Below are 16476 nucleotides of genomic sequence, written 5' to 3'. Positions count from 1 at the left end.
TTGTAACACTATTTCCTTGCAATGATTAATTTTGCTGCACTTTGTAAAAATGTCTGCAAAATATTTAACTTTTATCAACAATAAAGGATTTCTTAAAATTTCAATAAAATTTTGTACTGAATTATGCTGCATATTACGGGAGTCCAGTAACTCAGTTATAAAGCCTTTCTAGTGCTTTTCCTCTGGATAGCCATCTCACTTTTGTATGTAATAAAAGTGCATTGTGTTCACTACCTATCGTTGCACAAAATTTTGAACAATCTGGATTGCAGTGGTTGAGATTTTACACAGTTTATTATTTCGAGCATTTCAGATGTATTTCAAATCACTAGGCACTATGTTTTGTTACTAGAGATTGCCTAAGCAAATACAATGACTGCTGCTGCTTCTTGTAGCTGCTCATATCATAAATGGTACAGCTCCCTTGATTTTTCCTATCAGATCTGAAGTACTATCTTTGCAAATATCGATACACTTCTTCCAACGATCTCATGTTTTATAGTGTAATCATTAATTCAGTGAAATATATCTTCACCTGTTGCTTTTTCATGTAAATATGTGGTCATGAATAAATCTTTTTCAATACTTTTATTAAATATACATCGAACAAATACTAATAGTTCAGCTAGTCCTGTGATATCTGTAGATTTGTCCATTTTTTAGTGCATAATCACTGCAAAGTCTAAATTGATAAATCAACTCCTTCCTTATGGCAGCAAAACGAGCTTTGATGTGTAATGAAACAGTATTATTAGAAAATTGTACCACTTCTATTGTTGTGGCAGTCTGCTCTTTAATAATGCACTACACTGTGTCTTTTACACATGGCTTAACAAGTTTTTCTCCAGTTGAATGAACTTAACAGTTAAGCGCAATACAGCAGCTAACACAGTAAGATGCATAAATTACATTTTCATGTTTGGTTTTTGCAAAAGTAATTATTTGATGTTTAGATTTTTCTATTGAGTCACACTGGCTTTTAAAAAAGTTAATGTCTTTTCCTTTATGATCAGCATGCATTGTTTCTAAGCGCTTACAAAGTTAGGCTGGGTCAAAGAATTGTTCGTAAGTTCTGTTTGACATAAAACACAGGAGCCTCTGACAAGGCAGTACACATGAATCCAATGTTTAACACGTTTGCTTTGGCTGATGCTTATAAGCGTTTCCGCAATCAACATGCCAGTGCCGCCAATGCTTACAAGTGTTTCCATGATCAACAAGCCAGTGCAGGTAAAGCTTATAAGTGGCGCGTCCACTAGCTGAGTACTCATTTTAGTTTGTTCGGCTGTGCACTCGTGTTAGTACAAGCAACCAACGAAATATCACGTAACATTTTCCTGTCTGCAGGTGTGTGTTTTCATCTTCAGTCGTCTGTGTTGGGCATTGTTTGCAATGGTGGTGGACCAACCGACACTAGGGCCTACTAACCCGAAAAAGACTAGGAAGAGTGAACAATATACTGACCATGAGTTACTAAGCATGTTAGAAGATAGTGATGTTGAGTTGAGAGGGGACAAACCAGAGGAGGGTGGCTGGAATTTGGAGACTGCAGAAACATACCATAGTAATGACAGTGTGGAAACAGAACTGTCGTATACATTTCGCGACAGTTTGGAATCTGACAAAACGGATGACGATGATAAGGAAATCACCAACGATAAAAACCCATGCTCGCAGAAGTAAGCAAACCAGGTGCGACTTGGCATGTAGAACCACATGGGATGCAGTATCATCCATTTACAAAAGCAGAATGTTTGTAGATAAATCTTGCTGGCAATACGCCAATGGATTTCTTTAGGCTACTGGTTACAGATGACATACTGGAGTTCGTAGAGGATGAAACAAACAGTAATGCACACAATATATTTACGAGCGAAAATACAAAAGGGGGCTCTAGAATTAGTAATTGGAAACATGTACGTATAGGAGAAATACTAGTCTTCCTGGGTATGTCATTACGTATGGGTAATGTCAAATATGCCCAATTACAAGACTACTGCAAGAAAGACCGACTGTTCGAAAATAGAGGAATAGAAATGGGTATGGGCAGAGACAGATATTTGCTCATCTTACGCTCACTGCATTTTGCGAAAAATGCGCTGTGTACATGGGGATGCGTGGTGATATGGGGGGAAAAGGGCATGCTGAAAAGATAGTATTACATTTGTTGGAAGAGAAGCTGCATGTTGGTCATCACGTTTACATGGACAATGTTTACAACAGCTGTGCTTTAGCTAAAACCCTGTTGAATGAAAAAACACGTTGCACCAGGACACTAAGGGTAAATAGGAGAAATGCCCCTAAAGATGTGGTATGCACAAAACTGGGGAAAGGAGACACTATTGTACGCTATTCGGACAGTGTAATGATTGGCAAATGAAAGGATAGATGAGAGGTCTCCTGTATTTCCACAGAATATCCTAATACAATTGGACATGTGTCGAATACACGCCAGCAAATAGTCTCAAAACCACTGCCAATTATCAAATATAATAGTTGTATACCTGGGATCGATAGGCAGGACCAGATGTTGTCATATTATTTATGTGACCAAAAGAATATCCGCTGGCCAAAGAAATAGAATACAAATAATTCAGGAAGTACTTCCACCAATGGATGTTGCAAAAGGTGTGCATAACAAATATTGTAAAGACACATGCATTGTGCAAAAGCGGTATGCAACTGAAGGGAAGAAGCAAGTTATGAGGAAGTGTGCTGAATGGGGCAAGCGTACGGATACACCATACGTGTGCATAACGTGTCCAAACGAAGCTGGATTCTCCTTTGAACTGTTGCACAATTACACATCTGTAATGTAATGAGATGTCATATCTTCAGAGAAAGATCTGTTCGTGTTTGATTTGTGAACTGTTTGTATTTGTTTTATTTGACTGTTGTTACATTTATTGCTCAGAACATGAGGTTTCTGTACAGTATGTGGAATTATTTGTGGTTTGCTATAAAAACATCACCTCTAAACCTTGCAAACTTATTTGTTATATGGGATTGAGTTTCCATAGCACCACATTGCAGATGAGTTCTGTTTCTTTTTCTCCGTTTGATAGATCTTTTGGTGTTTTCAGACTCTAATTCTTTCTCTGTTGGCAATAAATGCATATGACGCTTATAAGTGTCGGACAGCTAGCATAATATAAATTCTGTAAAGGAAAAAGAATTAAGTTGAAATGCTTTCTTTATGCTTTAAATAACATATTAACAAAAGTATGTAGGCCTGTAACGTGTCAATGCTAAGTAGCAGTTCAGCCTCAAGGAAGTGCAGGAAATGGAGCAATAACATATCTGCCACATGGTGTACAGACAAACGAGGGGGGGGGGGGGGGGTAATGTTGCTATGTTTGTCTTTCAGTGGTGACCTGTCAGGCATGCTCCTGCCTCATCAGTTGTGGTATAAACTGCAAATGGCAGAAACATTAATATTCAAACATACCCACTACATTATTTATCTCTCAATTGACACATTCAACATGACTTCATCATGATAGTACAACATCCGTTAGATTGTTGAGGTTTGCAGCAGTCAGAAAGTGTACTGGCATGTGCTGTGTTCGAATTCAGAACATCATTCTCTGCCGATAGCTTTCTCAATATGTAAGCGTGATCATTTTTATGAGAAAGTGTGAAAACGCAATTTCAGGATACAAAATTTTATCATGTGTCATTATGTGTGTTATCATTTCAACAGTAAATCCAGCTCTCAGGTGAAATGAATTTAGGAAATTAAATTAGGAACCATTCTATTAACTACAAAATTGTTTAACAGGAACCAAGTCAGTGGAGAATCAAAACATGAAACAGATGATTCACATTTACATTTTCCACTGATTTGGTTCATCTTGAAGAATTTATTTGGCTGTATGCACCGTCAGAAGCTCAGCAGTAGACAGTGATGAAATATTATATATAAATGTGTTATTTACTAATTCCTACTCCAAACAATAAACTGTTCAGTGGGTTTCATATGGAATTTTGGTAAACTATTTGGTGCTTCATTTTTTCAGGCTTACAGTTAACCACAATTCACTCTTTTGCCAAAATTTGTGAGATTAGATCTATGTGTGTAAATTTTAGTCCCAATTACATTACATAAAAAAATCAGAGAGCCATTTAAAGCACTGAGTGTAGGTGGGTGTAACTCAGGTTCACCAAACATGGTTCAAACATATTGGCATGTATTCCATCAACTTCTACAGTACAGTTACAAACAAATGGAGATTAATTAATACTGGGATGTGGAAAATGGTCCTCTGCATTTGTGGATGTATCAACAGTCAGTTTTTATTATTTCATACCATTTATTCAGAATGATGTGGTCATGGAGTGCCTCATTTTAGTTGTATAGATTGCCAATTTTACCAAGTGAAGCGAAGTCTCCTGTACCCTACCACCATCTTCTGTCAATACTGTAACAGATATGATCAAAAAATAAGAAGTATCTCGTAATGGCACGTATGAACTAAAGCAAAAATGTATGCAATGAAAATACATGTCTGCTGCCTGTCTTATTCCATGTATAAAAGAAAAATAAAATGTGAAAAAAAATTTTACTACCACTCCAACATTAATTTATTTTGGTTCAGATGAGCTTATCAGCCCATTCCTTTCACAGGTACTAATCACAAGCAGGGCATCAAAGCTCAACATAGCATTGCAAATACAGGGATTTGATTCATTTTAATTGATAAAACAATGCATACTTAAAACTTCCTGGCAGATTAAAACTGTGTGCCGGACCGAGACTCGAACTCAGGACCTTTGCCTTTCATCTTGGGCAAGTGCTCTATCACTGAGCTACCCAAGCATGATTCACAAACCATCCTCACAGCTCTACTTCCACCAGCACCTCGTCCTACCTTCCAAACCTCACAGAGCTCTTCTGCGACCCTTGCAGAACTAGCAGTCCTGGAAGAAAGGATATTGTGGAGATATGGCTTAGCCATAGCCTGAGGGATGTTTCCATAATGAAATTTTCACTCTGCAGTGGAGTGTACAATGGTATGAAACTTCTTGGCAGATTAAAATTGTGCCGGACTGAGACTTAAATTTGGGATCTTTGCAAAGATCCCAAGTTTGAATCTCCATCCAGCACAGAGCTTTAATCTGCCAGGAAGTTTCATATCAGTGCTTACTCCACTGCAGAGTGAAAATTTGACTGTGGAAACACATACTTACTTTTGAATTATGTGTTATTCCTACAGATTAGCTTCCTCCACCTCTAGATGTTTGTATACTGAAGACTTAACAAGTATTTTACTGGTGTATGTTAATCGTATTTGTAAAGAATGTATCATCAATGCTGTCAACAGTATTGTGCTGCCAAAACAACTTGTCCATTGCTACACAGAATGCTGGCAACAGAGGAAGTATTTTACTGATGTATTTTAATCAGATTTATGGAGAATGTGTCATCAGTGCTGTCAACAGTACTGTGCTACCAAGACAACTAGCCCATTGCTGTGAAAAATGCTGACAACAGAGGAAAGAGAACCAAAGCGGTCTTAGTTGAGTGGATTGGATGTGTGGTGAAAAGACTTTCTGCCATCTTTATTCTACACCATACATATCAGCTGAGTTTCATGAAAGTGTATTACAGATGCATTCTTGTTGAAATGTGGTGCTTGTTTGTAGTAATGATTATGAAACAAGTTACATGGACACTGTTGTAACTCAGTTACTCTATGTGTAGAAGGGGTGTGACATTTTGAACATCCATTTGACATGCGGGCAGGCAGACATGCAGTGTGTAACGACACTGTTGGATCACATTGGTTGACAGTTGTTCCAGCAGTGATGACTTCCAACTTCTGCCAACAATTATTAATAAGAAGAAGGGACCAAACTGATGGCAGCGCAATATATGCTAGTTTCATAGCTGGAAAATATGCCTAATGTTATTGGCAATCACATGCACATGAGGTTTTGTGACATCAACAGTGGTCGGTTATGAAATTTACATGTGTTAAATGAGTATCATCAAAACGTTAAAAATGTTATGATATTAATAATTTTTCATGGAGCACTTATTTGCTTCCTGTGGAAAACCCGTGTTCTCAGAACACAGTTTGGGAAACCCTGAAATAGAAGACAGATAAATAGCTTTTGGAGATCAAATAGTGAAGACAACATAGGATCCAACAGCCAAAAGGATATACACCTTTATAAATCTTTTGATAACAAATGAGATATTGAATTTAACTGACAAAAGGAGAAAATGTAAAAATGTAGCAAATGAGGAAGGTATAAGAGAATATAGACATCTAAACAATGTGATTGACAGAAAGTTCAAAACTGTCAAGCAGGTATAGCTGGAGGGCAAATGCAAGGCTGTATAAACATGCACGACCAGAGGAAACATAAATGACAGCTATAGGAAAATCAGAGACAGCCGGAGGAAAGAGAAACAGCTCTATGAATGTTAAGAGCTCAAATGCCAAGCCAGTACTAATAAAAAAAGGGAAGGCTGAATGGTAGAAGGAAGATATAGAAGGGTTGCACAAGGGAAATGAGTTTAAGGCAATATTATAGAAAGACAAGAGTGAAGTAAATAAGGGTGAGATGGGAGAATGAGATACTGGCAGAAGTAAAGCTGTGAGTACCGGGTGTGAGTCGTGCTTCGGTAGCTCAGATTGTAGAGCACTTGCCCGCGAAAGGCAAAGGTCCCGAGTTCGAGTCTTGGTCGGGCACACAGTTTTAATCTGCCAGAAAGTTTCAAGGGTGAGATGCATGATATGATACTTTGAGATACAGTAGATGACATTCCCTCAGAATTTTTGAGATCCCTGGGAGAGCCATCCATGACAAAAATTTTCCATGTGGAGCACATAACATGAGCCAGGCCAAATACCCTCAGACTTGAAGAAGAATGGAATAATTACAATGTCAAAGAAAGCCAAGTGTGAATATTATTGAACTATTGGTTTAATAAGACATGGTTGCAAAACACTGGCATGAATTATTTACAAAAGAATGGAAAAAACTGGTAGAGGTTGACCTAGGGCAACATCACTTCAGGTTCTGTAGAACTGCTGACCTATGACTTGTCTTTGAAGATAGGTTGAAGAGAGGTCCACCAGTGTTAGCCACATTTATATATTTAGAGAATCTTTGACAATGTTGATTGAACTATAGTCTCTGAAATTCAGAGGGTGGCCGGAATAAAACAGTGAAATGTTATCCCCAACTTGTACTGAAACTGGACTGTAGATATGAGTTGAAGCATATGAAAGGAAGCAGTAGTTAGAAGGGAGTGAGAAGGTTGTATCCTGATGTTATTCAATCTTTGCACAGGCAAGCTGTGCAGGAACAGAAGGAGAAATTTGGGGGGAGGGGGTGACTGAATTTCAGACAGAAAAAAAATTAAGATTTGCTGATGACATTGTAATTTTCTAAGAGATGGCAAAGGACTGGAAAGAGAGGAACGTATAGTGTTTTGAAAAGAAGCTATAAGATAAAAATTAACAAAAGTAAAATGAGGATAATGGAATGTTGTCTAATCAAATCAGATGAAGCTGGGGGAGTTATAGTTAGGCTGCTGGAAGAACAGCCAAATGCTTCACGGATGTGGAATGCTTTCTGTGGAGGGGACACTATGGTGCCAATCCGAGCTGTGGAATTCATAAAAGTTGCCATGGTGAGAGTTCTGCATTGTGACCCCTATAACTTAAGGTCACACATAGTCAAGCAATGGGTGACCAATGTGGCATAACAACAAACAGCCATGTAATAACATTGGCAACATAGCTGCCAGCTGTCACAGATGTTCTTTCAGCAGCTTGACTCTAGATTAATAAATGAGATACTAAAAGTAATAGACAAGATTTGCTGTTTGGGCAGCAAAATAGCTATTGATGCCCAAAGTAGATTTGATATAAAATCCAGGAAAGCATTTTGCAAAAAGAGAAAGTTGTTAACACTGAATCTAATTTAAGTTTTAGGACGTCTTTTCTGAAGCTATATGTCTAAAATTCACCTTAGACTTAAATGAAACATGGACAATAAAGACTTCAGACCAGTAGAGAATAGAAACTTTTGAAATGTGGTGCTACAGAAGAATGCTGAAGATGAGATGGGTAGATCAAATAACTAATGAGGAGGAAGGGGGGAGGGGGGTGGAAGACCAAATTTGTAGCAGACCTTGACCAAAAGAAGGGATTGGTTGGTGGATCACATCCTGAGAATCATTAGTTTGGTAATGAAGGGAAGTGAGGGGGTAAAGCTGTAGAGGGAGACTGAGGCTTGAAGCCAGTAAGTGGGTACAAATGGATGCATGTTACAGTAGTTATGCATAGATGAAGAAACTTGCAAAGAATAGACTAGCAGGAAGAGCTGCATCAAATTAGTCTTTGGACTGAAGACCACAACAACAAGAAGTGAATCAGCGATAACAAAACAGTAAAAATAAATGTTTTCCAGACACTTAATCAATGTTGAGAATGATGATATTATATGCCATCTCAGGAAAAAAAAGAGAAAAAAAAGAAAAAAAAACAAACAAACAAAACGAATCTACTGAGCAAATGACTGTTTATCTTTTCCACAGTTATTGTCTGATTCCACAACACCACCAAAGTACCCAGTGTACCACATGTCTTGTTCCAGTTTCCTCACAGAGTTAAGACTGTATTATTATACTTCTTGATATATGATGTCATGCAATTAATGAAAGTCTAGTATGGATTTTCTCACTCTTCGTTTGTGAAAAAAGAGGTTCCAGTACTGTGACCTTCCAGGGGGAAGGGTTGTTTTTGAAATTAAGACTTCTTAAAATGTTATATTAATGTTTCTCTGCTTATTTTAGAAGTGTGAATCCAACATTTGTATAGATAAAAAAGCTACATTGTACCACATCTAAAAATCTGCAGTTGTAATTTTTTTTCATCAGACGTAACATTATCGAGTATCAGTGCATACCATCACACATCGAGCGGTGGTGGTGGTGGTGGTTGTTGGGATGTTTAAGGGGGACTAAACAGCAAAGGTCATCAGTCCCCCATTCCAAAAACAGGCGAGCCGAAAATTTGCGGAGCAGGTAAAAACCAAAGGGGGAAGGAGACTCCCCCCCCAGGCACTAAAAGAACACAAATGCGGCAACGAACACTACAGACAAGAAGAGTGCAGATGAACACCAGGCAGAAAGAAACAGAAGAAAAGAAGATGGCCGGAGACTGGTTGACTGATCACGAGAACAAAAAAAAAGGGAAAGAGTCAACCATCCGACTACACACCAAAACAGCAACAAATTTTGAGAGACACGAGGGCAAAAGACACAGAAAAGGAAGGTGCAGGATCTCCCTAAATAGAACCATAAAAAGGACTACCATGGATAAAATTTAAAACGTCATCAGCCATGGAGGCATCGTCGCATAAAACCAAAGGCAAAGTGCCCGGGAGATTAAAAGACTGCCGGAGGGTGTGCAGTCGGGGACACTCCAACAGAATGTGGGCGACTGTCAGCTGGGACCCACACCGACACAGGGGGGGAGCCTCCTGACGCAAAAGATGGCCATGCATCAGGTAGGTATGGCCGACGCAGAGCCGACACAGGACGACAGAGTCCCTGCGAGAAGCCCGCAGGGAGGACCGCCACACATTGGTCGTCTCCTTAACAGCCCGCAGCTTATTCGGAGATGTCATGCCACGCCACTCAGCAGTCCACATCCCAAACACCTTATGGCGCAACACCAACCGCTGATCACGAGCCGGGAGGCCGATCTCCAAAGCTGGGGCGTCGATCGCCCCTTTGGCTAGCCTGTCAACACGTTCATTCCCCGGGATGCCAACATGACCTGGTGTCCAAACAAAGACCACCGAACGACCAGAATGGGTAATAGCGGAAACAGACTCCTGAATAGAGGAAACCAGAGGAGAAGAGGTATAGCAACGGTCGATGGCCTGGAGGCTGCTCAGGGAGTCACTGCAGATGACGATGGACGTACCTGAGCAGGAACGCATATGCTCAAGAGCGCGCAATATGGCCACCAGCTCTGCAGTAAAAATACTGCAGCCATCCGGCAAGGAGCGCTGTTCAACATGGGCAGCGTGAGCAAAAGCGTAGGCAGTGCGACCATCAACCAAGGAACCATCAGTGTAGACAGTCCCACAGCCCGAAAATGAGGCGAGGAGCGCAAGAAAACGGCGACGGAGGGCCACAGGCGGAACCGAGTCCTAGGGTCTCTGTGCCAAGTCCAGACGGACGGACGGCCGGGGCAAACACCAGGGAGGCGTAGGTGCACAGACTCGGAAGGGAGGCAGAAGAGGGAATGACCCCAGTTCCGACAGCAGGGACACAAATCAAGCACTGGATTTTCTGGCATCAAGTGGTTTCAATGTTTCTTTTTTTGCGTGGTATTCAGGTTATCCCTCTTTTTTTTTTTTTTTTTTTTTTTTTTTTTTTTTTTTTTTTTTTTTTTTTTTTTTTTAATGACATGTAACATCCATATTATGTAGCAGATAAATTTTATTGATGACAGGTTTATCACTGCAGCTTATGAATAGGTTCTGCAGTGTACCTGTGTCAGTTCCAAATACCAGAGTAACAGACGATACATGCTGATACCACTCACAAGGGAACGGACCAATCCTACATGTCAGAACCTACACTGAAAGTTTTCACACAGGAAGAATACATCAAAAGAAATGTATTGTTGAAATTTTAGCTTCTAAGACACACTGTTTTTTAAAAATGTGAAATTTACTAATTTTTGCCACACAAATTACTGCTTGTAACAGCGGTTTGTACAGGCTTTGCTGCCTAGCACACAAAGTGGTGAATAAGCAGACTTGCCCATGACAAGAGAATGTAGCTCGAAATACAAGGTATGCACATGTGAATTTACGCACTTAAACCACACCAAAAATGTCTCAAAGCATTAATTTGTTGAGTGGCTTGCCATCCATATCAACAATTGAACTGCTGTAGATGTAATTTTACAGTAAGTGAGTAGCAGAAGAAAGAAAATAAGGCAGTGTATGACTTACATTACGGATGACTTCCATCATTTGGAACTTTAATTTGTTGACATATAATATTTTTCAACAATTCCTGTAGCACATTAGTTGTGATGGTTTTTTGAATAATGTATATTTTACTAACAATGAAACAGTTCTTGTTTACTCTCTGTTGTAGTCACAAAAATGCTAAAATATTTATTAGATGTTTATGATAACAGACATTTACCTTACACCGGGCAATTAATGCATTGAGCACTTCACAGCAAGTACTAGTTTTATTTAGACAGAATTGGAATGGAGTAAGAAATGTTTGTGGCCATTGTTCTGCGTATTGTGCTGTATACTTATTTGATCTAATTCATAAAATGTGATGATGGAAACTGACAATGCAAAAAGGACTGAACTATAACAATACTGTTCTGCTGATAAACATGAAATGACAAAGCACTTTTCAAAATCACTATGTTTGGTTGAAAAATTTCTTCATCAAGGGTCTGAATCACACTCTAGTTCTGTGTGGAATCCAAATTGTTTTAAGTATTTTCAGCATCCTACTAAAGACCGAGGTGCCAGTATGTCCAGGGCAAGAGTCCAGAAAAAGCAATTGATTATTTTCTGCAACTTATAAAAAGACTTTCATAAGTAACATTGAAAATTATTATCTCTCATTTTTTCCAGTTTTCTACATTGATTACAAGATTTTCCTAGTAAACAGTCTTTTTTAAAATTTCAAGTCCTAATTTGACTTGAGGTTCCTGAAGACATATGCTGTGGAAGCAGTAATCCACTGATAGTTATCACTGGTGCTGTTGTATAAAAATGTATCATAGCATTCATCAACTGCACAAACAACATTGCCCTATATTCGCTTTGAATGAAAAAGTGCAGTCTTCATGCAGATCTTGCATGAAACTTGACACTGGCTTTACACATAACATTTAAGAGATAACAAGAAGCTTCGTCTAATTATCAGCTATGAATTTCTCTATAGTATTGCCGTGTAATGACATCTGTACACATGTACTTGAAATAAAATTTTTTAATTTTGCAACTTCCTTTTCCATATAATTTTCTGAATTCTTTCAACCAGTTTAAAGACACCTGGAACTGGTAATACTCATCTCATTTGCAGTTCAGAATGCTCATTCCTGCAGATCTCCCTCAGTAACTGTAAACTGTCTCTGAAACAGTTCTAAATCTTTTGAATAGTTCTTCTTTCACACTTTTGTTAAGTTTCGTTTTGGCACATGTTGTGTACTTCATGTAAATCTTTCTCACATTTTTACAATTTGTGTTCAGATTTTATGAAATGAAAGTGGCTTTGCACATTGCTTAATTTTAATAGTTTTTCTCTCCTTCATTTAAACAAAAAAATTCACAGCCTTGACCTTGTCACTGAAAGCTATTACTGTACATGTTTTCTTCGGGCTAGGAAGGTGCTGTTTTTTTGTTCTGGGATTCAAGTAGTAGAAAAATCATCATTCAAACAGTAATTCATGAAATCATCAGTTATTTCCTGTTTTTCCCTAATAATTCCACAATTTCTAATGAAATGTTGAGATAATTTGAATGAATGTGCAAGAAATCAACTAATAAATTGCATTACAAGTTCTCCATATTTCATTTTTGCAAGGTTGAAAACATTAATTGGATTCAACAGTACTGCGAAACTCTGAAACCTGCATGAAGACAGATGCTATTAGCAAGCATATGTGATAAGAAAACAGAGAAAATTAAATCAGTTTATCTCCACTGTTAACTCTTAGCAGTGCCACAGAGGCAACTGCTAATTATTATGAATATTAAATGACTCAAGAATTTGAGCAAATAGCAACTGTGAACAATTGTGTCAGAGAAACAATCAATGAAATCTGAAATTCACTTTACAAATTAAGATTGCATTGTGTTGTGTTATCTGTCTACCACTGTTTTGACAATAAAGATTATGTGCCTTCCATGTTGCACATCCACTGTCTGCTGCAGCTCCGGTAGGACTTATATTTCTCCAGCCACCTTCTGAGCTATGAATTTGGCAATGTTCAACATTTTTAAAAAGTATTTGCAGTGTGTCTTAGCAGCTAAAATTTTGACATTGTGTTTCTTCATTGTATTTCAGGGCAGGTTTCAGTATGTTAGCTTGGACCATTCCCTTGTCAGTATTCAACTGCAGAATGTGTACCTTGTCATTCAACAGTGCAGTAGCTGTTTAGTGATAGTAGTGTTATGATTAAATAAGTGAATTTTTAATGCTGTGTATGGAATGGCATCTCTACAGTAAATTGTTGGTATTATGTTGATATATCTATCTCCTCTACTCATCCTTCTCCAAACAAATTATTCATTATGAAAACTTGTATGTCTTGTTTCAGAGGTGCTGATGGAAATTCACTACCAAAAGATGTGTTGAACAGTCTCACACAGTTTCAGAGGAACCAGAAGAAGGGCACAATTGATGTGTGGTGGCTGTATGATGATGGAGGTGAGTAGACTTATCCAATATGATTCAGTTGTAAAAGTAATACCCGGATTTTGAGAAGAAGTCACTACTAAAAAGAAGAACAGCATAATTTTGCATAAGAAAATGAGTTATAATGAAGATAATTAGTTACAACTGTACCAAACATAATACCAAACTCAGAATGTGATAACATAGAAATGAGGAGCCACACAGTGTTTGGCATTTATTTATTCTTGCTCTTCATCTTCTTAAATGTCCTAACACAGATATTACAGGGAAGTGCAGAAACTGTAATTTTTGCTAGTGACATAAACATATTAACCAAGGCCTCCACGTCAGTACCTGGTTCCCAACAAATATTTCAACAACCTAACCTAACCAACTTTTAAAAATGTAGTTATGCAGTTTCAAACAAATAATGATTAGGCACTTGTGTAAGTATTAGATATTAATAGACATAAGTATTAGATATTAATAGACATGAACTAAGTGAAACACGTTTTATAAAACTTTTAGATGTTATGATCTGAAACAATCTCAAGTTGACATATTTTGCGATTGTGAATGTTTCTCAATATTCTGATGTGCATAAAAATTTTGGCTGCATTCGACTTTGTTCTGTGGAACTACCTTCTGAAGCATTGCAGACACACTCAAACAAACGGTTACTCTGCAAAACTGGATTGTAATAATATTGTGTAAAGCAAGTAATTAAGCATCTTCCAGAGACTACCTCAAACATCTGCCTTTTATGGTGCTAGAGGTTATCAATAGCAAATTAAATTTACAATGATAACTCATTAGAACAATTTCCATGTGGTTTTTGCCATCTTGCCTAGCACACAAAACTGGTGCACATAGTCTTAAATAAAGGTCCTTAAAAACTATCAAAAGGCACAAGCAAGAAATTGGAAACTTCTGCCAATTATGAAGTATATCGAAAAAGATTTTAAAATATATTATGGTGTATATTTATAAACTGAAAATCTGTTTTAATTACTCTGTTGGTAACAGTGCCCATTGTCAGTTTGCATCTGTTCTTACAGCAAGTGAATGATATTTTTGTGACAATTACATGTAAATGTTATGACATCAGCAACAAATAAAAAGCAGCTGATTATCATAATCAGAGAAGTGACACTTTTTTTCCAAAGTTGTGCCTGTCCTGCTAATTATATTGTGTTAGGATATCAACGATTTTTTTTTTTCCGTATTGTGATACATTACACAAAAATAAAGGTTTCCTTTCATTTTGTTACTGTGGTCTTCAGTCCAAAGACTGGTTTGATGCAAGTCTCCATGCTAGTCTGTCCTGCGCTGCAACCTACATTCATTTGTATCTGATTAGTGGAGTCAATTCTTGTTGCCCCTCCCCTCCCCTGTACAATTTTTACCCCCACATTTACCTACAATAACTGATAATTCATTGTGTGAAATAGAGAAGCTGTGAATACGTGCTGTGTTTATGCTCAAGTTTGACAGCTGACCTCCAGTTATCAGTTTCATTGTCTGTCATTTAGACTCAAAAAAATTATATAATAATAGGAAATTGTTGATAAAATATTTAAGAAATGGCTGTCAGTGGTTCAGCATCTCCTGTACATGGTGAGCATTTGTCTTTTCTCATACTTCTTCTGAAGCCTAGCAAAATTGACCGAGCGAGGTGGCGCAGTGGTTAGCACACTGGACTCGCATTCAGGAGGACGACGGTTCAATCCCGTCTCCGGCTATCCTGATTTAGGTTTTCCGTGATTTCCCTAAATCGTTTCAGGCAAATGCCGGGATGGTTCCTTCGAAAGGGCACGGCCGATTTCCTTCCCAATCCTTCCCTAACCCGAGCTTGCGCTTCGTCTCTAATGACCTCGTTGTCGACGGGACGTTAAACACTAACCACCACCACCACCTAGCAAAATTAGTTTTAAAATGAAATTAAAGTTGTTTCTTTCAACAATTTCAAAAGCACTGTGAACGAAATTTTGAGTACAAAATGCATAAGCATTCTACATTAATTTTAGGTTTCCCTAAAACTGATGTGATCTAGTTCATTCCGATGACTCATACATATAATCTATGAATTGTAATAGCATCTAACTGAGTAACTCACACACTGCCAGGAATTTACATCAGAATTGACACAACACAACATTTGATTCAACTGAATGGTCTGAGATGGTAACAAGCTGCAGTAAATCAACAGTGCAGTTGCAGTAAATCAACAGTGCAGTTTTATCATCAGAGTAATTTGTATTCTGGTGCTCTGTGCAAAATGTTCGATACTGCACAAAAACTTATGTCTCTTCTTCTACATGTGCCCAGTATCATTTCTTGCACATAATTTCATATCTGTAACTTAATTGGTAATTTAGTAGTTGCTAGTTGCCATCTCTCTCTCCATCTGTCTTTGTGTGTGGTTTTCTCATACCACTGTTCCACCTCAATTGGATAAAAAAGAACCTAGAGAAGTTACTAAGAGTTTTCTCTTAATAACTGCTGGTTTAATGTGTAATGAAGACAGTAGCTTCTTTGGTTGATGGAAGTTTAATTTACAGTGGAGCCAGTTGCTTCTTTGGTTGATGTTTTCATTTTGGAATGGGATTTGTACTAATTAGTAGATGATTTTAATTGAAACAGTTAGTTACGTCCATGTTGGAGAGTGTCTACTACTTCTAATGTTTGCAGGTCTCACTCTTCTACTGCCATATATCATTTCAACTCGAAGAAACTGGTCAGCATGCAAGCTGAGAGTATTTGCTTTAGCAAATAAAAAGAGTGAACTTGAATTTGAGCAGAGGAGGTATGTATTTGTTAATTTTACAAGGAGCTGCACTGCATAAATATGTGTTTCTTGGAGCATATTTCTTATCCAGCACCTAGGCTTTTTTCCTAAAAAATGGTTTTTAGAAGTTTTGATGCTTTACTAGGTATCTGATTAGTTTCATTTCCATATTATGTTGAGCGTTACCCTTTCATACTAATTTCTTTAAATATCGTATTTCTTTTTACGTCTTTAGGTGGCAAACAAAGTTATTGCAAAATTACTTTTATTTTTA

General features: G+C 37.9%; 1 protein-coding gene across 1 annotated transcript in view; it reads left to right on the top strand.

The window, feature by feature from the left end:
- Positions 1 to 16476, top strand: part of LOC126412107 (bumetanide-sensitive sodium-(potassium)-chloride cotransporter) — a 598521-nt gene that overhangs the window by 561607 nt on the left and 20438 nt on the right. Inside the window, exons 15-16 of the mRNA XM_050081538.1 lie at positions 13338 to 13447; positions 16106 to 16220. Of these exons, the coding sequence (XP_049937495.1) occupies positions 13338 to 13447; positions 16106 to 16220 (225 nt within the window). The remainder of the gene's footprint in view (positions 1 to 13337; positions 13448 to 16105; positions 16221 to 16476) is intronic.

Source organism: Schistocerca serialis, chromosome 7 (assembly GCF_023864345.2).
Source record: "Schistocerca serialis cubense isolate TAMUIC-IGC-003099 chromosome 7, iqSchSeri2.2, whole genome shotgun sequence".
NCBI classification, from domain to species: Eukaryota; Metazoa; Arthropoda; class Insecta; order Orthoptera; family Acrididae; genus Schistocerca; species Schistocerca serialis.
This window is presented reverse-complemented; position numbering and strand designations above follow the sequence as displayed.